Genomic DNA, 26,549 nt, shown 5'->3' with positions numbered 1-26,549 from the left:
TACAGTTTTATGTGGAAATTTTCAAGAGTATAAAATACATTTGTTTTATAAAACAAATATGCATATACTAAAATACTATTCACAGAGGGAGATTCTATATATTGACTTACGGTATTAATATTTGGTTCACAAATTACTGTACAGGTACAAGAAGCCTTCATTGTGTATACAAGCTAAGAATTAGCTTGTAAATGCGTGTTTACTTTCATTTGATTTCTAGTCTATTACATATTTTCTTTCGTATTTTGTAATTTTGCGATCACTTTTTTTTTTTTATTGTCATTATATTGGTTTCCTTCAGTATAGTCCCATAATTTAAAAATATGAATGCATAAAAATGAATTCCATTTGTAATTGGTAGTGAAATAAAATTCAGAAATTTTGTTTAGCGCGAAAACCTTCTCGTTTACTGGAAACCGTGCTGCGTTGTTGCAGAACATTGCAACGACCGGACCCTTTAACTTCTGACATAGGAGAAAGGAGACTTAACTTTCGCTCCAATTGCCTCGCTGTAGAAATCTGGTCGTTCATATGCTCGCTGCAACGCAATATAAATTAGAGACTCTCTGATGGATTGTTTTCCGCTTGTTACAGCAGATTAATGGATTTTACAGTTATAGAAGTAAAAATATGTTACTTAATGCATATGGGAGTATTAGAAAGTAATTTTTTTTCCTGTTCTTTACTACTACTGCTAATAATATTTTTTCTTGAAATACTTTGGTCATTGCGAAATGCAACACTAACATTAGCCGCCACTGACTACATCTAACTTATTTACTCACTATCTGAGTATATGTAGAAGACGTAACAGAAATTGAATAATATGTCAGAGAGAATCGTGCTTAAATTAGTTCATTCATCATGACATTATACAGTAAGAGAATGTGCAAGGGAGTTAACTGTACATCTGTTAAGTTCCAATGCATAATGGTGATACGTGGTTGGTTCTAAATTAGTGGATTTCAAACAAATTCTGAATAATAAAAATAATAGTTTTATTTTTACATTTCACAAACAATACACCTTTCTACAGTATAGTGAATACCAATGACACTTTACCATCAATCTGCTCTTAACTCAGCAACACATTTGATTGAAAAAAAAAAAAAAAAAAAAATCTTCTGTTGCACTTTCTGATCAAAATAACATATTCACAACGGAAGCGGGATTTGCTTGATTTCATTGACACAATAATCAAAGAGGTCCGCATATTCATCATGTTTACGAATCATCATCATTACACAACCTCGTCTTACACCCATTGCAGTGCCTAGATCCTGGCGAGATGGTGTGTAGATATAGGGAATATTTTTATCTTCACACACAACTGGCATATGGCACATAATATCGACGGGAGTCACATCACCAGCGAATATAACAATGCTGGAAAGAGACGAAAAAAGATATTACCAACAAAAACTATCGTTAGTTGTCAACACATAAAATGGGACAATTTGTTTTGTGAATAAGTTGTAGATAGACGAACTGATTAGCTCCAACATAGCAATCTAACACCAAAAAGAAAATACATGAAAACAAAGATTACTACGTTTTCCCATGAAAGAAATAAATGTTTCTATATACCTTGGGTCTTTTGTTCACTCTTGATTCCTGATATTTCACCTACCCACTTCTGTGTGCATCATCGGAGGAAATAGCGTTTTTATGCATGAAAATACATTTTATAATTGTGAATGAAATGTTTTTAGAATTGTGCAGTTAAACTGTATAAAAGTTTGCAGAGAAGTTATCTCCATAGGAATATAAGAGAAGTGAACAAATAAACCAACATGTAAATTCACACTCGATTTTATCTTCAAAAAAGCTATTTCCTCTGACGATGCTAGTGGAAGCAAGTGAGTGAAATACCAGAAATCAAGAACAAACACAGTAAAAGACGCACGATAAGCAAAAACATATATTTTCTTACATGCATAATTTGTGTAAACATCATGAAAAGCTTAATGTATTAATTGTTGAGTTGATTTTGAGTTTAACGTCCTGTTCAGCAGCGAGGCTATATGAGAAGTGGACCTATTGATTAACGTGGAATCCGAACCACATGGGCTTCCACTGGGAACAGAACTCGAGTCTTCCACGCGAAAGGTGTGCATGCTAACCTCTTAGCCACGAAGGAGATCTGCTTAACGTATTAACCCTTTCACTGCTAAATCTGTTCTCGAAAAAAAAAAGTTCTTTCTAGATTGTTTGTCAGTCATATTAACATAATAGGGAAAATATATCCTGAAAAATTTACATTTTGTGTAAAAAAAAAAAAAAAAAAAAAAAAAAAACACCCTCACATTTGTACTTAGCCACTTACAGTGCACAAATGTCTATTATTTCTAAGAAAATACTTTTCATAGCTTTTTTTTTTTTTTTTTATACTTAGACTCTTTTGAGTTGTGTATTTGTAAATAAATAAACTAATTTCTATAGTTTTGGCTTACATTAGTACACTTTATTCAAAAATTGTTTCATAATATCGACGTTTGAACTATTTTCTACCTCAAAGCAGGGGGTAAAAGTGAGGCGGAACGCGGGCATACGTCGTCCACCCACTTCCAAAAAATATCTATGGTGTTCCCTCACTTTCTAAAAAATTACAATGGGCAAAGATTACAAGGTCACGCACGAGGGATTGCGTGATGTCAAGCATCCCCATTACCTTTTCAGACCCACTTTTACCCCCGCCTCAAAGATATATGTATATAACATATGTGATTGCAATGCTGAATATGCACATATTTTGAAGAGAACACATTTCTTCTCTTGGCATGGCTGTTGAGTGGAAAACTATTTACAGACAACTAGCATTTGCTCACACATTGAAAAGTTGTATCTGGAGTTGTTACATGTGGTAGATACTCCAGATCACTCCAGAGGCGTGCTATTGTAACAGTTATTATTTCGGTGGTTACAGTTTCAACTTGCAATAGTCGTGTGAATGACGAAATATTTACTATATAGCAATCAAAAGCAACTAGGTGAGAAGACCTCGAATACTACTAATACGGAGAAGAAATAATAATGCATTTCAATACACAGTGCTAAGACTCCGTCAAACATTATTTGTATTACCTTTTACCTGACTGTCCAAACCAAATACATATAAGATTTTACACGAAATTACTGAATTTGTACTAATAGCATAATTTAAAGAAAAATCCTCCAAAGAATAAAAACAATATTCATTCTGTTATTTTCAAAAGACACCAAAATCTGCCTTCTCATAAACATAAACAAAGTATTTCTAGATTTCTGAAACGAAAAAAAAAAAAAAAAAAAAGTCTGCCCTTATTGGCTACCTTCACAATTGGACGGCCAAAATTTACAGCATTCCCACCAATCTGATAATTACCTTACAGACATAACAAATTGCCCTAATGAAGAAATAGATTTTAATTCACAATAAAAGGGATATATACTTACAAAAAACACTTCAGAGCATGAGTAACAGACTTTCAAAACTATGATTCTCGAGGGCTTTCTTCAACTCCGCAGAACACACTACTCATAAACGTTGTGATTTCCAAGTACTTAACAGATGCCTATTCGGTACCTGACAACTTGTCATTCAATTACTCACAAATGTGCTTGTAGCTAATTTGTGTACTAAAATCCTTTGACTAGCATTTTTTGCCAGAGTGAAAATAGCATTCAGAATTGTGAGGGTATCTGCTGAAAGGGTTAAGTTTTTATAATTGTTAATCTTCCTGATTTCTGCGCATACCGATAAATTTTCCTTTATGAATGTCATCTAAAGTATATTGTAATATAAACAGACGACCAATATAATAGGTCAGTGCAAATGAAATGTCCACTGACATCTGGTGGGAAACTTACCTCAATAATACAACACAGGGAGGGGCTAATTTACGCGGCTAACGTCACAACCTCTGTAGACATCCAACGAACAGATTGGGTACCCTCATAGTCAGAAGACAGTGCGTTGTTGAACGGGATCATGGCGAACACAATTGCGAGAAACTTTTCTTTACGAATTCAAACTTTGACATTCTGCACAGCAAGCCGCAAAACATGTTAACATAAATGGCTAATGAACGGACCATGTGTCGTTGGTTTGTAAAGTTTCGTTCGGTGATATGACATTACAAAATAAGCCTCATGGGCGCCGATCAAATTTATGTTCGAATGAGCTCTTCAGGAACATCGTAGAAGCAGACCTTCGGAAAAGTGTTTGTGCCATTGAAGAAGAGTTAGGCATACACCATACCACTGACGTTCGTCGACTCTGTGCAAAAGATAAGGTGAAATTCGACTCTTAGGTACCACATAAGTTGACATCGGTCAACAAGAATTGCCGTCTAGAGGTGTGCAGTTCTCTGAGTGTAAGGAACAACCGGGAAAGTTTTCTACATCGGATTGTCACTTTTGATGAAAAATTCATCTACTGTGACAATTATAAGCGACAATTTTTGGATGATGATCAATGACCAGGACTGTTTCCTAAACCATCTCTGTACCCACAGAAAGTTTTGCTGGTATGACGGTAGTCTGTGATGGGAGTGACCCATCATGTCTTTCTCAGGCGAGGGGAACCATCAACGCAATTCGTTATAGTGTTGAACTCCCCGAAATGCACCGAAATTGTCCGCAATCATCCAGCAGCGTGTTGTCCTCATGTAGCATGACATTGATCGCCTACATGTCACGCAAAGGATGAAGCAGACTCTTCACGTCAGGTGCACCGACCAACCACCTCTTCTGGCATCTTCATTATATCTTGGGAAGGAATATCTTCCCTGATGATTGTCGGTTGAGGACTTCTTCGCATTACAGATTCAAGATCTCTTCCACCACAGAAAACATTCACTGGTTGAGTGATGACAAAAGTATATGGTTGCACTAACTATTTAGATTAACCAGGTATTGTAGTTTTTAAATTTATTTTATTTATTGGTCTTTGAAAATGATGCGCCTGGGTGAACATTTCATTCGCACTAACCTAATATAAGACATAAATAATGCAAATAATAAGCATGGAGTGAAAATCTTGGTAACCATTAAAACTCGGATTTTCGTCTGCTCTAATGAAGACACCTCCGGTTGGCTGGTTGATTGGAGTTTAACGTTCCTTTTGAGCACCGAGACTTAAATAAAGACTATGCCTATTGTTTGCGAATATTCGAATCACTACTCTGATTTATATCCGAAGTAAGTATACGAATTAAGGATTCTCACTAAGATCACGCCCACTGTTTTTGAATTTTAGTACATAACTGAAGACATGGGTCAGACAGTACTTACAAAATGCTATTACATGAACCGCACTTAATTTTCTGATCTGAAAAAATATGATTGGTTTATTTTATAGCATTTTGTACATACTACACAGCTCATCATCTGTATATTTGATGTACTTAGTTATTCATTAAAATTCAGAGAAACGGGTGTGAGAGAACGAAGAGCCTTACGAATTGAATCCGGGAGCATGCGTATTAGCCACTCGGCAAACAAGAGACACGTACTGAGAAGTTAGTTCAAGTGAAAAAACGGAGATAGAAAGATGAATAAAATGCGAACTGATATACGATTTAAGTAACATTACAGAAAGGTAGATATAATACCAACATAAAATAAAGATAGGACTCGTATAATGTAAAAATAATAATAATAATAATTTTCCTTGGTGTCTATTTGCTTTGTTTCCTCATCTGTCAACTCCATATGTTACTCACTTTCATGTTTCCCTTTTTTAACCCAAATTACGTTCTCATTACCGAAGATATCTGCAGAAGAACAGACGACAGCTCTAGTATTTACCAGGACTTCCTTCAATAAATGTTTCTAATATTTATATCAGATATGATACCCATACGTTATATCGGTATGCTACTCATACGTTGCATCTGACGAAATTTATCAGCCAGCAAATGAAAACCAGTGCTGGAAGTTAAATATCTAGGTTCGGTGAATATTTCTAAGAAGTGAGAAAAATAATTGGTTTACAGTGCAGCATGGAATACATAATACAAAACACTATTCTCACCTACTAATTTCGTCATTTAAGACCGCAAGAGAACATGCACTTAGTTATTCAGTATATATTTTATCAGACTTTTTCTTAACAAACACACACAAGCAAAAAAAAAAAAAAAAACCGAATGCATGCTATAGAAAAGTAGATACGAACTCCTTATTACACTATATGTATGAATAAATAACACAATTCATGTGTAAAATAAGTAATACACCATTTGCAATTCCTGCCTTTGTATATCACCATGAATCCAAAGTCTTTTTGTAATTTTCCAAGCCTATCTTCATTATATTTAATATATATACGAAAATGGAATCGAATAAAATACTTGTGCCATGCCACTTTAGTGAGTAATAAGCACATTCGCAATTGTTTGTTGACTTACAAATGAATAAAATTCCACGGTGCTACGGCAAACCAAGGTCCAGGTTGACCAAACTGATACTCGTTCAACTGTGATCCGTGGTTAACGCATCGGCTCCCAACCCAATTTCTTTGCTATCTTTCTATTTTTGATCATTCAAGCAGGTCTCAAATTGCTTCAAGATATTTGATCAACTCTAAAAATTGTATGATCGTACTCATCTAACCCTGAAACAGTGCTATTCGACTACATGGAAGCACTACAAATATTTCCTAGATTGCAGAGGAGTTAAACTAGGAGAAAATCAGATCACCTGATATAAAACAAATAATTTATGCACAACCTACCTACTCCTAACATCAACCATTACACCTGAAACATTGATTAGTAATATATGATGAACTTAATCTGGGACGATTCGGATTCCGGAAAGGAAAAGCGCTAGATATACTATAGGGTTGTTTAGAATTATATCAGAACGAGTTCCTGACATAACGGAAGAGTTGTGTTTGTACTTCATCGGCTGGCAACACTCTTTCGACCAGGTTAATTAGTTCAAACTTCTGAAAATACTTAAAGAAATCGGGGTTAACTGGAGGGATCGACGACTCATTTGCAATCTATATACAGGACAAAGAGTGAAGTTGCGCCTGAATCAAGGAGAAATCAATAGTGTGGAGGTTGGGAGAGAAGTTTGACAAGGATGCAGTATGTTACCCAATTACTGAACGTTTACAGTGAATGCTTACTAAAGGAATCTTTGATAGTAGTTGGAGATTTCAAGATTACACAGTAGAGTCCAAGGTGAAGTCAGCACTGATTTAAGACAGGAGAAATTGTGAAAAGAAAGCGACGAATGTCATGAACATGGTTTCCGAGAACGACTAGCAGCACTGCTTCCGGTAATGGAAGATCTGTATGGAATGGTGAACGGATCATACAGGGGAGTACTTTGAAAGGCATAATGTTCTTATTGTACAAAATAACTAATGAAAGATTTTGAAGTATCTGTCCTGTTTTTTAAAACCATAGGGTAGAAGGGGAGAATTGGGAGGTATGTTTTTTTTTTAACCTTTTATTCCTCATAGGTTATAGGAGTTTTTCTAGTTTTTAAGAACTGATTGTATGTTGCAGGTTCTTCTGCACTTACTGTGGTAGTGGTAAGCTTTCAGCATCTTTACTTTTGATGCTGCAACATTTTTATTGTTGTTGGTCTGATTACCACCCAATTATCCCCTTAGCTGCAAAATGATTACAACCATTGCCGGTGCACATAAAAACGTGAGGGTGATTGGGTGTAAGTGGGGAATACTCAAGCTTTCATTTGATGTACATAACTTGCACTCCACTTAAAAACTAATAGTATTATGTGGCCTAGAAAAAAAATTATACCTTACGAAAAATAAAGAGTAACTTATTTCTAAATCTCAAAAATATCTGAATGCCTCTTAAAGCCTTCCAGTTATTGTTTATAACATAATACAATGTCCTGTGAACTTAATCCAAAATGTATCAGATACGAAAAAGCAAAATATAAGCGGTAAACTTTGGCCAGAAACGTAAAAAGAATTAGAAAAACCAAGAGAACAGGCCATGATATTCAAACAAACATACGACAAGGTAACGCTAAATAACTATAAACTATTATAATAGAACATGTGTTGGAACTCTGGATTGATAAAAAGATTCTATTTAAAGCATCAGCACTATTGGAATACGCAACGGCCACTGGAGGCTTAAGTTTGGAGTAACTTATTTCTAAATCTCAAAGATACTTGAATGCCTTTTCAAGCCTTCCAGTTATTGTTTATAGCAAAGTATAGTGTCCTGTGAACGTAATCCAAAATGTATCAGATATGAAATATACATATATATAAGCCGTCAAAACTTTGGCCGAAAACGTTAAAAAAAAAAGAAAAAAAAAAAAAAAAAGAATAGGCCCTGTTATTCAAACAAACATAGGAGAAGGTAATAATACTGCTTGAAGACGATCCAAGAAAGCTTGAACAAGACTCTTGTTCAAGACCATTCAAGACTATTTGATGAAAAAGACGTCAGCACTGACGTCATTTTTGTCTTGAGTTCAATAGTTTCATTCAAGAAATTTCGTTTCGGTCCTGTTCTAAACAATCCAATTCAAGAGCATTCAATAGCCAATCAGCGTTCGAGATAAGTGCAGGAAAATACAAAACAAGTATGATAGCGTGGTGAGACAGCGGCAGTTGTTGAATAAATATATTAGCATTACTCTTTTCCATAATTATCGGAGTTTCCAAATGTGCATTAATATTAAACAAAAGCTAACACCTCGCTGGAAGATATTGTTAGTATTTTTTGTTGAAAATATACACGATTTATTTAGTTATGCATGTTCATAACTATTGTTAAATTTTGAGGCAATGAGAAAACGCTTTTAACTCGGTCGAAAGGGATTCTATATTGAAAGAAGTGAAGATGATTGTACCTGAATTATATCCATATTTGTGGGAAAGCTATGCTAATCCATCCCTATTATTTTATGGAGACAAAACAATTACGTCGCAGGTAGGATGTCAACAAGGTGATCCTACAGGTCCGATGATTTTTAGTTTGGCCATCCATCCAATAGTGCGCAGTTTTTCTTCAGAATTAAACTTGTTTTACCTAGATGATGGAACTTTGGGAGGTTCACCAGAAACAGTAATACAGGACCTAAATATTTTAATCAGTGAATCTGAAAAGATATGTTTACAAGTAAATCCATGCAAGTGTGAATTATTTTTCGTATCGGGAAAAGTTGATCCTGTCACTGAAGCCAAGTTTCAGACATTGTTGCCTGGAATACGGACAATACAAACCCATGAGCTGTCATTACTAGGGACACCACTCCACGAGGATGGCTATGTTCAAAAATTTGAAGAACATTTAAATAGTATGAAAATAATAATGGACAAATTGAAACAGTTGCCTGCACATATAGCTTATTTTCTTCTAAAAAACTGTTTAGGCATTCCAAAACTGACATATTTTCTACGCACCACTCCAACGTGGACCATGCCATATGTTGTCCTTCAGCTAGACAACTTACTGAAAAGGGGTTTAGAATCAATTATTAATTATACATTAAACGAAAGTCAGTGGAGGCAAGCAAGTTTACCCATACGATTAGGTGGTTTAAGCATACGAAAAGTATCTGATTTGAGCTTTCCTGCTTTTTTGTCTTCGTGCCATGGAGCAGTTTCACTCGTCTCCAACATTTTACATAACACAGTTGATGAAGTGAAAATTGCCCATTTGACCGAGGCACTAGAGATATGGAAAGACACTTATAACGAAATCCCAGAGACAAAAGGAGTACAAAGGAAATGGGATGACATACTATTAAATCAGATAAGAGAAAGGGAAATAGTTTCAGAAAATCCTATTGATACTGCCCGTCTTAAAGCGCTTCACAAGAAAGAGTCCGGAGCATGGTTGCAAGCTACACCCTCAAAAAACATAGGAACATTTATGGAAAATAATATCTTTCAAATAAGTGTAGCCTTACGCCTTGGCATAAATATTTGTCATGAATTCACGTGTGTATGTCAAAATCAAATGGATGCTAAAGGTCTTCATGCATTGAGTTGCATTAGAAGCAGTGGGAGATTTTCACGCCACGGAGAATTAAACCAAATAGTAAAGCGAACTCTCGCCAGCATAGACATTCCTAGCATTTTGGAACCAACAGGAATGTTACGGGATGATGGCAAAAGACCAGACGGAACTACTTTAATTCCCTGGAAAAGAGGCCAAAGTCTAGTGTGGGATGTTACATGCGTAGACACTTTCGCACCCTCATACATAACATTAACCAGTGAGGAAGCAGGAAGTGCAGCCGAGGCAGCTAGTAAACGAAAGCATTCGAAATATTCAAAATTAAAAGAAGATCATTTTTTCATTGCTTTTGCTGCTGAAACCATGGGTGTTTTTAGTAAAGAAACAAGTAAATTTTTGACAAATTTGGGGTCAGCTTTAATTAATAAATCAGGAGACCCTAGAAGCAAACATTTCTTGTTCCAACGGGTAAGCCTTGCCATTCAAAGAGGCAATGCAATAAGTGTTTTAAATTCATTCCCATTCACACACAAAATGGATGAAATTTTTTATTTAAAATAAATCCTAAAATATTTTGAAATAAAAAAAAAATTACCGTATTGTAAGTTTGGTTGAGAATTGTCAACAATTATACATGAGAAGCTCAGAATAGTACACGTGTACAAGATGTTCAACATGCACCGTTAGAAAATTAAATACACATTGTTTATAATACAATGATTAGGAAAAAAATTAAATTTGACTGTTAGAATTAAAACAAAATTTGTTTTCTAATAATCATCTATGTACAATATTTTTGAGATTATATGAAACCCTACTGAAAAATGTAATATAGCATATGTAAAATTTTTTCTTAACAATATAAGTATTAATTTGAGAATTTAATATACAAGAATATCGGGTGTAGATTAAGAAAAAAGTCCATAAAAAATAAATAAATAAAAAAATATATATAACTGACTTTTCTTGATTTAATAAGACGTTTTGTACTGTTATTAATCTGGGATAATATCAAATAATTGCGTACAGATTGATAATATGCTCGCAAACTGAAGTACCCTGGAAATTATTACATGTTATCTTATTGTTTTGTAAATATTTTATCACGAAATCCACACGTACAGGTACAGGTTGCTTTCATGCGTGCAAATTAATTTTACGAGGGCTTTCCCGTAAGATACAAATGCGCATCCTGACATATACCACATATAAGAAAGTGAAAAAAAAAAAATATCGAGAATACTATTTAACAGTGTCAAGGCAGGAACATAGAAGGGGGCCCGCGCGAGAGTACGTCTGTAGGGAGCAGGCGCGTAATCGACGGAGGTTATAGTGCAAGAAACATATGAATAAAAATAAAGTGCAACAAACCTCTGACATCGTATTCACTCATTTCAACTCAACTAGAGCCCTTGTAATGAAATGTAATGAAATGAAATCTTTGAGTTTTACGTCCCAGGGTTATGCCGGCTAGGCTAAAGGAGACGGTGATGATGAGTGATGAATGAAATGGTGGAATGAAGATAGTGGGAGGAAACGGGAGAACCCCGAGAAAACCCACGCACACGGTGTTTGTCCACCACAACGTCCACTTGGCGGGGGGTGGGATAGAACCCGGGACCCCAAGCACCAGAGGTGAACGCTCTACCACTGAGCCACCGCGGCCCCTCCCTTGTAATGATTTGATACTGGTAATATTAAACTTCTAAACATAAAATACTGATTTCCTACATTATACAAGCATGTTCTGACAGTGGAAATTATTATCTCAGACAGTCCTCTTTCTTACGCACTCACACATTTTAACAGTAAAATGACTATTTCTTTGAACGTCTATTCTTAACCAGTACCAAATATGGAATAGGTCTGTGAAGAAAGTCTGATGCAGATATGGGCAGTAAGTCGAGTAGCTGAAAAAAAAGTATTATCATTGCTTCGTTTGGTTTCCTGTGTTCAGCCTTTTCTTTAAACTATCTTCGATGTCATAGCATAAATAACATAAAAGGCAGTCATTGCCTCGTGATACACACAACTTTGGAAAACAGTTCTCTATTTTTCTTGAGTGTGACTGTTATCAGTACGCCATGTAAAGAATCAGATTTTTAAAAAAGCTTAGTACTGGAAGTGATTTTATACTTAGATAGCACTTTACTCTTTTAAGGCAAGCTAACCTAACCCGCATTTAATGTAAAAGGCACTAAATACATAGTGAAAATTTGATTTCGTTGCTAAAAAATTAATTGACCTATTTTCTGAACGATTTAATATAATCTATTAAATTCCAAGTACCTGCAGAAGAGATGCTAATATTATAATTATTCATGCGCTGCTCTGAACTAAATCAGTGCTTAGTTTCGCTTTCATTTGTTTTCATCGTTTCGGTAAGTTGTTTTGGACTGCCACCTATCAACAAGTATACAAAACATGATTCAATACCTCTATGATCGTGTAAAAGTTGTTTCAAGTTCATTCGAGACTCTTGATAAAATGTCTTGAACAATATTCCTTTGAACGTGTAAATTTGAGGTATTGAATGGTCTTGTTCAAGCTTTCTTTGACGGTGTACAAACAACATAAGACTAAATAGCTATAAACTATTACAATAGAACATGTGCTGGAACTCTGGATTGATAAACAGGTCCTATTTACAGCATAGCACTATTGGTATACGCAACGGCCACTGGAAGCCTAAGTTGAATAAAATATAAGCACAATGCACTAGGAAACAAAAGTACACACCACAAAGGACAATGATAGCACAGCATTTAATGAATTCTAACCAAAAAATGTTCAATTGAGTCATTCCACTCACTTATCCCCACATCATGCGCCTAATTACCTCCTGGGGTAATTGGGAGGTACAAATTTTAACAAAATTTTAATTGCTTCAGAGTGAGTATTCAAGATTGCTGCTCTTCACGGCACCATCCTTATGATGTTCTTAAGCACCAGTAAAAAATCAGGATCAAAACATTACCAGATGCGCGATTTACTGTGACTCAAACCAAAACACATACAAACCTGAAACTCAGTTTCAAATGTCATTTCTCAATCATTTTTTTTCCCATTATTACATCCTCTCAAAATTCATCAAAGCTCTTTTTCTGATCAACATCTACTTATCCAACATTTGAGTGTAATTAAATCTCATAAAAATATACTGAAATGCAAAACATACTTTTTAAAAAGTTTTCCGCCCAATTCCTCCCTTCTACCCTACTTCGTATCATTTAATAACGGCCGAAATTTTCAATCGGAGTTCCCATCTTCTTCAGACTGAAAATTTAAGCTAGCCCTATTATTTAATAATACGACATATGCCAAGGTTAGCCCAACTTCATAATAGTTGGCTCGAGTTACCGCAATATTTCAGAACTTTGCTTTAAATGATAAAACGGATCTGAGAAAGGATCTAAGCAACATGGTTAGCTCATGTATATTCGGCGCGGAAGACCGGGGTTCGATTTACAGGTGAAACTCATGTGACTCGGATCCCACGTTGAGCTGTGAGTCTACATTTCATATAGTCTAAACTAGGGATGGCCAGACGGATCCGGATCCTATAAGATCCGGATCCGAAGTTTTGTATCTTGAATCCGGATCCGGATGTTCGGTTGCTCTATCCACACCCGAAATTTCGAAGTTCAGATTCGGACTCCTGATTTGAATATTTTAGGCCTTAGATTGAGACCCAGAACTAAAATATCCATATGTATAAAATTGACTAGGTGAATTTTATCTAACTCAGTGGGAAGACAATTCAATTTAAATGACAAAAGATTACATGAAAATCTCATTTTCACATTTTTCGGGGTTAGACCACTGTTGCGCACACCCCATCATTTAGTCTTTAGTATATCTTTAAACGTACTACAAGTATGCCACTTTCATCTCAAGTCAGTAATTGTATAGATCTGCCTTTTGTTATATATTAATCGAGTTAGGATTAAAACTCGATTGTTTGTGAGACCTATGATAATATTTTCAGAATGAGTTATAACGTTGAAAAACTGCATAGTAATGCTGCATATTTTCTTTGTGCCACATTGGAATTTAATGTAGTCTATCTTATACAGTCGGCTCTTATGATTAATTCAATGATCTGAACTCCTGCAGCATTACGCTAAAATCATGGATGTCCTTGAATTTTCGTCATTATTTCTATTTTTTGTTACGAGCAAAATAAATATCATAAGCGGCATTTTACATAATACATATAGACGCAGTTCAGTCAGTTGATTGCTTAAAGTTTATAGCAAAGCTTATTACATTTCTAAGACACTGGCGGCTTTAGGACAAAATCCATGGCTTTCCCATAAAATCTTAAATCTCTCTATATAAAAAGGGCAAAGTTCTGAGTGAGTGAGTGACAGATCACCGTACAGGCCAAATCGCTTAAGCTACAAACGTGAAATTTGGACAGTTTATAGGCTTTGTGACGTAGGATACTACTAAGGAAGGACTTTGGGAAATTCGACGAGGAAGGGGGGAAATGGGGTGGAAAATAATGATGATTCTTGACGTTAGATACTTCAAATTTGGTATTTGGGTTTCTCATTGAAAATAATTTGATACTTGTTAAAGTGCTTTTTGATATTTAAATTAGAAGAGGCAGGGAAGATGTAAAAAGTAAAAGAACGGGTGGTAATTGCAATTATTGCAATTAGTATAATAATATGCCTATATCTTGGAAACTTAAAGGGTTAGAAACATGGAATTTGGTATTTGGACTTCTCACTTAAAATAATTAGATACGTATTTCAACGTTTTTTTTTGATATGTGGCCCAAAAGGGAAGAAAAAGGGCGAGAAGAAAATTAAGTGGAGATTACAATTATTGTATTAATATGTTCAATCATTTAAGGTTAGAGACTTGAAATTTGGTATTTGCATTTCTCATTGAAAATAATTTGACATGTGTTTCAGTGTTTTTTGACGTTTTAGTAAAAAGGAAAAGAGAAGAGATGGAAAGGAAAGAGGGTGAGGATTGTAATTATTATAATAACATGTCGATATCTGGGAACCTCTGAAGGTTAGGAGCATAGAATTTGGTATTTGGACTTTACATTTGAAATAATTAGGTATGTACTTAAGCGTTTTTTGATGTATGTCTTAGAGGGGAAGAAAAGGGGCGGAGAGAAAAGACTTTTATATCTCGGAATCCTGGAATGTTAGAGAAATGAAACTTGTTATTTGAACAAAAATTCGTTATGAAATGAAATCTTTGAGTTTTACGTCCCACGCTTATGCCGGTTAGGCTAAAGGAGACGGTGATTATGAGAAATAAATGAAATGAAGAAAGTGGGAGGAAACGGGAAAACCCCGAGAAAACCCACGAGCACGATGTTTGTCCACCACAAAGTCCACACGGCGCGAGCTGGGATCGAACCAGGGACCCCAAGCACCGGAGGTGAACGCTCTACCACTGAGCCACCGCGCCCTCTTAAAAATTCGTTATGTTTGCAGGCGTATGATGTGCGAGGCCGTAGACCGAGCAAATGTGTGGGCTGGGGGGAAAGCCCCCATGTACTCGCACTGAAATTCGGTATGTCTCGGGATACCGGAATGTTATTACATACAATTTGATATTTGAACTGATTCGGTATGGTTGTAGGTTTACGAGGTACGAGGTCATAGGCCGATCAAATGAGATATCAGAGGGTCTAAGGGCAAATCCCCAGACATTTCTTTTTAAATTGATTATGATTAGAGGCTTTAGTGGTGCGAGGCCCTAGTAACGGGGGTCTAGTGGCGAAGCCCCCAACTAGCCGAGGTCTATTAAGTACATAAATGTATTTGCGTAATGACTGGAAATTGCATGTATGCCTGTGGACAAAATTGCATAAGTAGCCACGAGAAATGACAATCCTTTAAGATAAAAATTTTAAAAAGCTACCAAAATGTACTCTTGAATGAGTTGTATATTATGTTTGCGCAGGGCCGAATCCAGAACGGACTCCTGGAGGGGGCGGATGGATGCTTAGGGGGCGGTTGGGGATGCTAGCAGTGAAAAATTACTTAGATGATCTGAAATTGCCACAAATTACTACTAAAGTACACTGTTAATGGTGGCGCTGGGTAGAGGCGAACGACTTTTCGCCCTCCCCCTGCATCCGCCTATGTGTTTACATGAATGATATAGCTCCTTATACAACCTATGCAGAGTTAATAGTAGTGGATTACTAATTACAAAGATACGTGTTACTGCTCGAGGCTCCATATGGTATTTTGTATACACATACAGTACATTAATACATTGATTTTGATACATTAATTGCCATTTAGAACTTCATCTCTACTACAATTCTTAATTCTAACTGGAGTGGTACGGTCACAGAGAAACGTATTTTTAAAGAAAGAAAAAAATCTCATCAAGAGCAAGAAAAGGAAGTTGCTCCTTAATTTGATTTGATCTATATTTTATGGGCTGTTCTATTAGCAATGGCCTAGCCCATCACGACTAGGAAATGGCCTCATTCAGTGACCACAATAACTCAGAAAGAATTAGAAAAGTAAGCAGCCTGAGTCTAATGAAGAAGCTTGGGCTTGAGACTAAGGTTTCATCCCAGCATTTGACTAGTGTTACAGAAAACAAAGGACAAATTTCCATCAGGACGACCGCTTTTAAAAAGATTTACTACCTTTTCGGTCAAGTATTTCCACTAGAATCGAATCTGACAATGAGATTGCTCTCACCTAAGTCGACAGTTTTACTCAATCAAATTTGGAGTAATTGTGACATATTAAGGCACGAAAACCAAATATCAACAGAATGAAGAGAACGCAAGGCTGTCACACGATCAGATACCAAAAGTGTCTTAAAATCTTATTTTAAGCATAGGAATGAAAATCACTTTGTCAATAATTTCGAAAATTTTGCTGATTCGGAACACCCGAATTTTCTGACACGGAGTTTCGAATCCGGATCCAAGATCCAGTTTTTCAGGTCTGGATCCAAGATTCAAAATTTCGGATCCGGATCCAAGATCCGGATTTTCGGATCCGGATCCAAGATCCGTTTTGTCGGATGCGGATCCAAGATCCGAAATCTCGGATCCGGATCCAGTGTCTGGATATCCGGATCCAAAAATATCCGGATCTGGCCATCCCTAGTCTAAACGCTGAATGAGTCTATAAACCACAATCTAACCACTCATCTACTTTCTTCTTTAACCGAAAAGTTATCAAATGAATTCTTGTTATTTGTTTCAGCAGTCGGCTATATGACAATTACACTCTAAGATGGAATTCGAACACTATAATGCGTTCAATGCTTTCCACCGCCAATGGATTGGGATCATAAGCACCATTACACCTGAAGCATTGATTAGTAATATATGATGTACCTAATTCTGGGACGATTCGGATTCCGAAAAGGAAAAGCACTAGATATCTTATTCGATTGTTTAGAATTATATCAGAATGAGTTCCTGACATAAGAGAAGAGTTGTGTTTGTACTTTATCGACTGGCAATGCGAGTGGACCACTAGAGTAGCGAAGAGGGATAAAATGAATTTCTGCATCACATACTTCGAAACTAATATTACAGGACTACACTACTGAAACATTTTGATGGTTTGAGTTTAGCGTCCCTTTTCAGTACCGAATCTACATAAGATGTGAACCTACAGGTAGAATTAGAACTAATGTAATGCGTTCGTCCCTCCCACTAGAAATCCAACCCGGGAACCGGCGCATCAAGGGTGCGTACCCTAGCTACTAGACCAGCAGGGAGGACTACTGAAAGGTTTTATCTCTAAAAGTTAGCTTCATTTAGCAAACTAAAAGCACACAACGTAGGCCAACCTCAACATACAAGGTCCTTCGTGACGTGGGTTAACATACGCTACTTCGGTGTGGAAGACCCGTTCGAATCCTAAGTTAAGTGGCAGACCCACATCTCATCAATGTGCTGAAAGGAACATTGATATCCAAACCAACCAATCTCAATTTGAGGTAAATTGCATCACGTTTCACACCATCTAACATAAATATATAATAGCATGTATCGAAATGAAGACAAAGCAATCCTGCAGCATATTATGGACATTACCGAGACCTGGGGACGGCTGTATAAGACAGATCTAATCCTATAATCGAATCAAAAACGCAACCCAGAATGGCCGAGCCGTCTACCAAGTTTTGACAATAAAATGTGAATATTACGCTCATGGCTTACGACAATGAAGTCATCGTTAATCTGCCTGTATCTCAAGATAAAACTGGAAATGCACCTTATTACCGCAATTTCTATACGCATTACCTGAATCTATTGCAAATGTACACTTTTCCTGCAGGATACTTCACATGTTGCGTCTTGCCATTACTGCCATGTGGGAAAAGCAGTGATCACAGTGTTGCACATGGAGGTCTTGAATGATTTAATACCAACAAGTTACTCGGAAAATAGCTTTAACAACATCTTTGTTATCTGCACCGAGGATGTAAAAATCAACACTGTTTTGTGATTACATGCTATAGTGAAATTAATCTGAGACACCAACTCTTTTTGTAGTATCCACACTCTAGTTACGCTACAAAGTCTAAATTCCGAAAGGACTTTATTGTGTTTTATTTATTGTGAAAAAAAAAAAAAAAAAAAAAAAAAAAAAAAAATTAGAGGTGATCCTCTAAAGGTAACAAACTTATTATTGCGTTTCTTTAACACTACATGCACAAAGTATAAATAGTAGTATTAACAATTTTATTCAATTATTTACCCAGTTTCTCCTTTCCGGATTCGTGACTGTACATCCCTTAATCCATATCTCAAGAAAGTTTTCTTTTTGGAAGCTGTAATAAATAGAAGAGAAAATAAATAAATAAATTTATCATCGTCGAATATAAACGAATGGATTCTACAAATAAAGAAAATAAGCGAGAATGTATGGCTGGGGCGGGAATACAACCTCTAGTCTTTGAGTTACCATGTGAAGGTTAAATTACCATGGCTATTTATTCTTTCTCCAGAGATGCTATACATTTTTACTCTTCATGACATTCTTCAGCCAACATACATACATAATAATGAATTTCTCTGATGGCTGAGAAACGTATGAAGGGATAAGTAACGTTAACTCACCGGCAATGTAAGCTTCTGATCTGGCTTTGATCCCCGGCCAAATCACATATTTAAATCTACTTCCTTACAAGATTTTATATGAAATTCATTCGCATTTCCAAAAAGATCGTTGCATAATTTCAGTCACTGCATAATTTCTTATTATTAACACTTTGCAATAGTTGCTAAATGAATTCAATTGGAACTTTCGTTGAATTCTTTGATCAATATGGGGTACTGTGTTATAATCAGGGTTGGCAAAAACCATGGTTTTTATTGAAAAAACCAAAACACCAGGTTTTTCTGGTTTAAACCCGGTTTTTTTGGTTTAAATCAGTTTTTTTTTTTTTTTTTTTTTGGTTTAAATAATTTGCTCTATGTATTTATATCACATATTGACAGAAATAAGTTTGTTTCGCCTTGGTGTTATTATACAACAATCGAGTTACGCTGGAAGGGGTTACAGCGAAATCCAAACCGCTTCTCGGCTTACATTTCCGAGAGGAATTTTCCCCTATTTGAACTCGAAACCAGGATTGACTGGCGATACGTCTCCAGGCCCGTAGCCAGCCCTAAAACTTAGGGGGGCGGTTGAAGTTAGGGGGGGGGGGGCGATCCAACCATATGATAGTTCATCACCATATTATAGTTCTTTTGCAAACTTTTAGGGGCACAGCAAAAATTTAGGCCCCCCTAGACCCTCCCTGGATACGGGTCTGTATGTCTCCCGACTCACTCACGAAGGACTCCTGATAAAAATACATTGTACTGATCTTTACATACTTGTTAATATAATTGTCAAGAGCCATTTCACAAGGACAAAAAAATAAACAGTTGCACAAGTGAAACCATTATACAGAATTACATATGGACAATTTCAAAATACTGCAGAATACAGAAGAGCTAATTTAGTCCAAGTTATTTTACTACAACTTTTTTTTAGTCCAAGTTTAAGAAATACAACGACTTAATTTGCATATCAGTAAGAAAAGTGAATAAAGATAGGAATTATTTGTATCCAGGTTGGTCCGGACCCATTTATACATAAATAGATACCAAAGACACTTCTGATTTCAATAAATGCCTCTGGTGGGGTTTTGTATGACCCTCTTCCCCCTCAAAAGTACGGCACTTCGATGTATTTTACCAACAGTAAACATTCTTAAAACGAGACAATATTTAGAATTTTTCTTTGATCGCAATTGCATAACAATAATAACAAACTATTAAAAAATCACAAAAGAAACATTCATAAAGTTACAAAAAGAACAAAAGTTGCTTTTGTAGCATAATCTCTTTTAGTTCTTTGAGTACTGAATGGGGAATTTAGGTCTGAATATAATACGAATATCATATGGGAGTGAAACGTGATAACCCACAAATGTGTGTTCATAAAAATCTTACGAACATACACTTTTACGAACCTTTTTTGTTTTTTGGTTTAAACCAGTTGGTTTTTTTTTTGAAAAAACCAGCTGGTTTAAACCAGCCAACCCTGGTTATAATGTTGCATTACTTTAAATATTTTGCTATTCGTTTCAGAATCTTGCGTGCAGGAAGATAGAAGTAGACTAATACCATTTAAGACACTGCATGTCGTCTGAATTTCAGAAAGCCAATAATGCAATTGTTGCTACGAAATCTGTATAAAAAACACTGGGACAAAATATTCTTGACGTTCGGACGGTTCAGCGACGAGTCATAAAATTCTATAGTGGAGATTTTCATTTGCAAGATAAGCCACATACAGAGTAATATTCTGATTTTAACGATGAAATTTCCATAGCCCTTGTAACCGAAGACGTAAAAAAAACTTACGAGGGTTCATGGTGGATCAGTGGTAGAGAATTTACCTCTGGCGCGCGGGATCCCTGGTTCGATCCCAACTCCCTCCAAGTGGATTTTGTAGTAGACAAACACTGTCTATATATATGTAAACTTTTCAGTTATGTTAAGAAGGTCATGTATTATTACCACGATATGTATAATTTTAAACTAAAATTGTGAGTATCGAGTGTTAGAGGGATTCAGCCTTTCTCCTCAAGTCTCCTGCACAATTTGAAATGATTAAATCGGTACATTGTCAAAATTCTCGCCCCATTGACGGTATTTTTTCTTTAAAAAAAGTTTAAACTTGCATTATTAAGATTGTACAAACATATGGATTAAGATGTGAGTATCAGACTTGCATTTGATTAGTGTCCTAGAATAGTCAGATATAAAACAATTTATTTCTACTTTAAGCAGGGTTGTTGGAATTTCCCTTGGCCTCTCAAAACAGTGTTTTTCTTTTTTTTGGGAGGGGGGGGGGACAAAACCAAACTAAAAAATACAATTAAAAAACCTGCACAAATATACTTAAAAACTTGAATTGAAATGATGATCTTCATGTAAACATAGCTTCTTCAATAGTTTCTTAGTACACGCCTACTTGCAGAATAGGGTTTGACTGTATTATCAAAAGGAAATCTCTAGAACAGAATACCATTGAAGAAAAAATGTGTTTCAGAATTGTTCATAACGTATTTAGTTCGTGCTCGATCAAATTCACAGTAACTGTGTTCATCTGTAACCTGGAGCAAAAAGCAATGCTACTACATTCCGTTTGCTTTTGTAGTACACAAATCAAAAATACTTAAGAAAGGATTTCTCAACACTACATTCAGATGATTGTACACATACAAACGAAAAAGAGTTGCATTAAAAAGTAAACACCATCTTCTCCTATGATAATTACAAATGCACAATTCAGACTTACTTTTTAATACCCTAGTTTGAATCAAAGACATCAAATGTTTCACACACACACACAAATAAAAAGAGCTGTATTAAAAAGGAGATCGGGAACTCCCTAATTCTTCTTGCATATCTGGTGGAATATGTTGCGTACAGTACGATTATCAATGTTACAAATGTCCTTTAATCGTAAAATGCATTGTAAGAAAGGAAATTGGCAACTGATGACGAGATTTAAAACAGACGAGAAAATTTTTGAAATGAAATCTTTTACGACCCACGATTATACCGGTAACGCTAAAGAAGCCGGTGATGACGAGAAATGAATGAAAAGGCAGGGAGGAAACCCTCGCACACGGTTTTTGTCCGCTACAAAGTTCACTTGGCGCGAGCTGACATCAAATCAGGGACCCCATGCACTAGAGGCGAACGCTCTACCACTGAGTTTGCATCTTTGAGAAAAATTTTGACTTTCAGTAGCTTCAATGGGGGCTCACACTAGCGAATCTGGGATCACTATTCTTAATGAGACATGTGCTAGATCGATATTTTGCTCATTAATCTTTAAGGATCATAGTCTGCCCGCTCTGTGAGAGACTCTGTACGACACATTGTTAAAACGAAAAAAATCAGTTAACTATCCTTTATACACCTGGTACTCACAATTATGAACATTAAATTGTTTTCGTTGTTAGCTTTAACCCTTTTAAATTCCCGTATTTTCAGATCGAAGTATTATTATTATTATTATTACTTTCGGTTGAGTAGCTACTGCTTTAGTACTATTCATCCGAGTATCATGATTAATACGTTACTCTCTTCACAATAGAACAAGCTTTCAAATGGTACCATGCACGTATGTACATCATGTACGAGAGAAGGGGAATTTGGGGTAACACTCAAAATCCCTCCCCCCAAATACCTTTTGTTAAGTTTTGCGCCCTGTAAAGCGGATCCAGGTACAGGTACACGAATATAATCTACCTTGAAAAAAATTATGTCCTATATGTATTGCGTATGTGAAGTTTCGCTGCAATAGCTAGTATAGTTACGTGGGTAAAAATATTTCTCAATCCTATTTGACAATACAAATGAGATACTATCGGAAAATCGAACCCTATAACAACACTCTTATCCTTATAATGTACCACGCATTATACTCAAATTACACTACCTAGTTACCATAAATTCGCTAATAAAAATGCAACAAATCCACACATAAAAAGCCGCTAAAACAACACTCACTTCCTATGTTTGCCTTCAAACTAGATTATATGAAGTTTTCTTGATGTAAGGGGGGGGGGGGGAGTCGGGAGGGGGAGCAAATGCTATAATGTTCATTTCTTAATAAGTTCTCATGAACTGTGGGTACCGACAAATGTAAGGAGGGGGAGATCATTTCTTAATAAATTCTCATGAACTGTGGGTACCGACAAATAATACTCACAAACTTTCTTCCCCTTCCACTTTTGCTAACCAAAGACAAAAATATTTCTATGCTAGCCCAAAACATGTAGCTTTATTTCACGCCCAAACTTGAAGGGACGTCATTTACCTTATATCATCGAACGCAAAGAGCGAAAAATGCATTTTCATATCCTCTGGACATAAGACAAACAAAAATCACCTTGAAACACGTATATAGCCAAGGTTTAAGGGGATAATTAATAATATGTATGCGTAACACAGCGTTTGTGCAAAAGTGTTAATAAAGCTGCTTTCTTTTATCTTTGGCTCTTCACTTGAGGTACTAAATTTGCGTGGAATGTTTTGACGGAAAATAAAGAAATTTTTAGTCAGGACGGCTGACTCTTGAATCCTGATTACAATAGGGGATTTCATTCTATTCTATATTAATTACATGGAATTACCCACCCCTTTGTTATTCTACAAAACTGTCTACTTCCTCCTTTCTAGAAAAGAAGTATACGCGAATGCGAAGTGCAAAATATGTCCCACGAAACGTGGATGGATCTTAATGGATTTCTTTATGCGAGAAGGGAATTTCGTAGTTTCATTCTAAATGACTGTTGAAGTGCTATTTTCAGTAGGAATATGTCTAAATGTACGTACGAAATTTAATAAAGAACCCAATTTTGCCCAACAAAACCCCATAAATCCCACTGGGCTGGGCTTAGTTTTACACACACACACACACAAATATATATATATATATCACAGACAACGTTTGGGCGGTAAATTCCTGACATTTTTCGTTAAGGAATGGGAGTGCAAATGTAAGTAATTACTATCAGCGCATAGCATATTGAAATTAAGGGAACTGTTTAGTAATGAGGGGCGAACACTAACGAAGACAGAAAACAACATGCCCTGCGGGGCTCTTACCCCCTTCACTCGCTAACGCTCGCTCGGCAATAATGACTGAATTAGGCTATAAAGCTAACTTAACCAAATGTGTATAGAATATCGCAAAAAAGTGGGTTAAAATCTGGCGCCCGAAAGCTAAACTGCGAAAAAAAAAGCACAAAAATGATTTGCATTCGGTTATATTTTGCTGGATTACATTAAGTTACGTTAGATTACGTTACATTAGGCGTGCAGTATTACTTTAATACGGATCCACAGTATAAGTATTAGTTGTTATAGGAGCAGGAGTAAGAGTAGTAATAGTAGTAATAGGAACGGGTTAGAAGCCCGGCAGGGGTTGGTTGGGTTCTGTTCTCGACATGAAATGGGCAAATTAAAGACTTGCCAACTTTTTTCTGTACATTATACAATTTCTGGATCCGTAAAGTAAAACAAATGTACCTCTCCGCGAAATAGTCCATCCGCCTCCACATACAGTGCCGCTAACAACATCAAAAACAATCAACAAATACAACCACTTTCTTAACTTTTACTATTAGCCTTACCTCCCTTGTATTCATTCTTTCTCACAAATTTAAATAAATCCTCCAATTGACCCGGTAAATTTCCTAAAATTTGTCCGGCAATATGGCACTTAACCCACAGCCGAAATCAATTTCGAGTGATAGTCAAAGTATTGTCTCGTTTATGCGCATACCCCCCGTCGCTGATGCGCCTGCTCTCTACGGACGCATACCCTCGCTATCGCTTGTGGCCCCCGTGCTGCACTCCTGCTGAGTCGGTTAGATAACATTCGTGCTTCTTAGTGGTCACCTAGAACAAGTTAGTTCGTGTTTTATGCACTGTAATTTTTATGCCATACGTCCATATTTTATTTATACTAAGCCTTCCTGAAGTCAATGTGGGGTTATGTCGGACAGATGGGGGCCAAAATCAAGTAAAATACAGAATGCGTACAGGATAAATCATTCCATGTTACGAAAAGGTAATTGAAATGTGAGTAATCTGTGATCGTAGTGATATCGAAAATCAGTGTGTGTGAAATATGTGATAGATTATTTGCTCTTCGCGGATGGCGGAGTATCTATTTAGATATTCAGCAAAAAATGCTGGCCTCATCTGTCCGGCATATGCCTCAATATGTAAGTAACAATAGAGCCCCTTATTTAGTGCATGCTCTGCTAAAAGATAAAAGCTCTAACCTACCCTGAAAATGTACGAAATGTGTCAAAATTTGGTAGAACCGCCTGCTCGAGTAACAGCTTTTGAAATTTTGGGGTTTCACCAACCATAAGGGCTTAAAATAACATTTAAAACAGTTTTTATTTTCTTCGATCAGGGGTTCATCGGTGGAACCTCAGCCAATTAAATATTATTTATCAAACTCTACCCAGAAATAATACCTTCAACCTTGTACTCGGTAATAGAGAGGGCATGCTAACTAGAAATCCAAAACTACCTTTCTTAATAAGTTTATATAGCTTTTTGGCTAACTTCTTCGGTGCCATCGGATTAGCTATCACGCTGACATAATGTAGTTTCTCTTCATATGAAAGTTCCTTTTCTTCTTCAGCTACATTATCATCGTCATCCCCCTTACTTTTCTTGATTATTTGCTCATCTTCATCATTTTCCTGTGATCTTTTCCGTTTCTCGTCTTTGCCCATTTTTTATTATCCTTTTCTTAAATAAATTTACAGGATTAAAATTCTAAATATCAACACATGCACGACCACACACGCTAGAGTAAATAATCCTACGAAATTTTCATTTCATTTGTTAATGAAACTGTACAATGTGTGCAGACCATATTAAACTGGACTTTGCATTATGTCAGGAAAAACTTACTGCTTTGGGATCTTATTCTGTAACAGTTTGTGTCAACGCAACGCACAATATGCGTTTTAGTTTGATATATTCGATATCATACACTGCTTTTAAGATATGACGTCAAATTTTTGGTTTTTGGACTCACCTATAATTCGTATCTTTACAGAAGCTCATCAGTCTCATATTTTGCGTTTCATTGTGGTTCGAAACTTTTGCAAGGGTAGTACGGAATAAGGCTTATAATGTTGGTATTCTTGATTCTAGAAAGCATCTGAAAATTCCTAATTGCCGATCAAATCTTGGCTGGTAGGATGATGCGAAACATCAAAGGATTTTGTTTTACTTATTTAGAGTGTAAACATTCAGTTTCAGCACGGCTGCTACCAGGGGCGGGTCCAGGACGGACTTCTGGGGGGGAGCGGTGGGTTGTAATACTGCTACTTAGAGCTAGTTTTAAGAGCTCCAAACTCTGGGATCAGTTTTATTTACATATACAAAATAAGAAAGTTTTCCCCTCGGGAAGGAGGGACGATCGCCCCCTGGATCCGCCACTGGTTGCCATGTACTTACAAAACGTGAATATTCAATATAACATTCATTCAATATTCATATCGAAACTCTCATAATACTACTTAGTGTTGTATTAC

At 36.2% G+C, this 26,549-nt stretch overlaps 1 protein-coding gene across 1 annotated transcript; it reads right to left on the bottom strand.

The window, feature by feature from the left end:
• Window positions 1-974: 974 nt before the first annotated feature.
• Window positions 975-25,848, bottom strand: NHP2 (NHP2 ribonucleoprotein). Its single transcript, XM_081765089.1, has 3 exons — window positions 25,532-25,848; window positions 18,668-18,740; window positions 975-1,386 (listed from the first exon to the last, which is right to left on the bottom strand). Exons 1-3 carry the CDS (start codon window positions 25,737-25,739, stop codon window positions 1,155-1,157), a joined length of 513 nt encoding a protein of 170 aa, XP_081621215.1. The 5' UTR covers window positions 25,740-25,848; the 3' UTR covers window positions 975-1,154.
• Window positions 25,849-26,549: the final 701 nt, after the last annotated feature.

The sequence above is a fragment of the Thermobia domestica genome, chromosome 7, assembly GCF_964235325.1.
Source record: "Thermobia domestica chromosome 7, izTheDome1.hap1.1, whole genome shotgun sequence".
NCBI lineage: Eukaryota > Metazoa > Arthropoda > Insecta > Zygentoma > Lepismatidae > Thermobia > Thermobia domestica.
Note: the sequence above shows the minus strand (reverse complement) of the source record. Positions and strands in the feature narration are given on the sequence as shown.

Excerpts from the sequence above, each read along its gene's own strand:
- NHP2 (XM_081765089.1), bottom strand. The coding sequence starts at position 25,739 with ATGGGCAAAGACGAGAAACGGAAAAGATCACAGGAAAATGATGAAGAT. Across the intron at positions 18,741-25,531 it reads ATATAAACTTATTAAGAAAG|CTTCCAAAAAGAAAACTTTC; the intron begins GTAGTTTTGGAT and ends TATTTATTACAG. Across the intron at positions 1,387-18,667 it reads ATCCGGAAAGGAGAAACTGG|CATTGTTATATTCGCTGGTG; the intron begins GTAAATAATTGA and ends GTCTCTTTCCAG.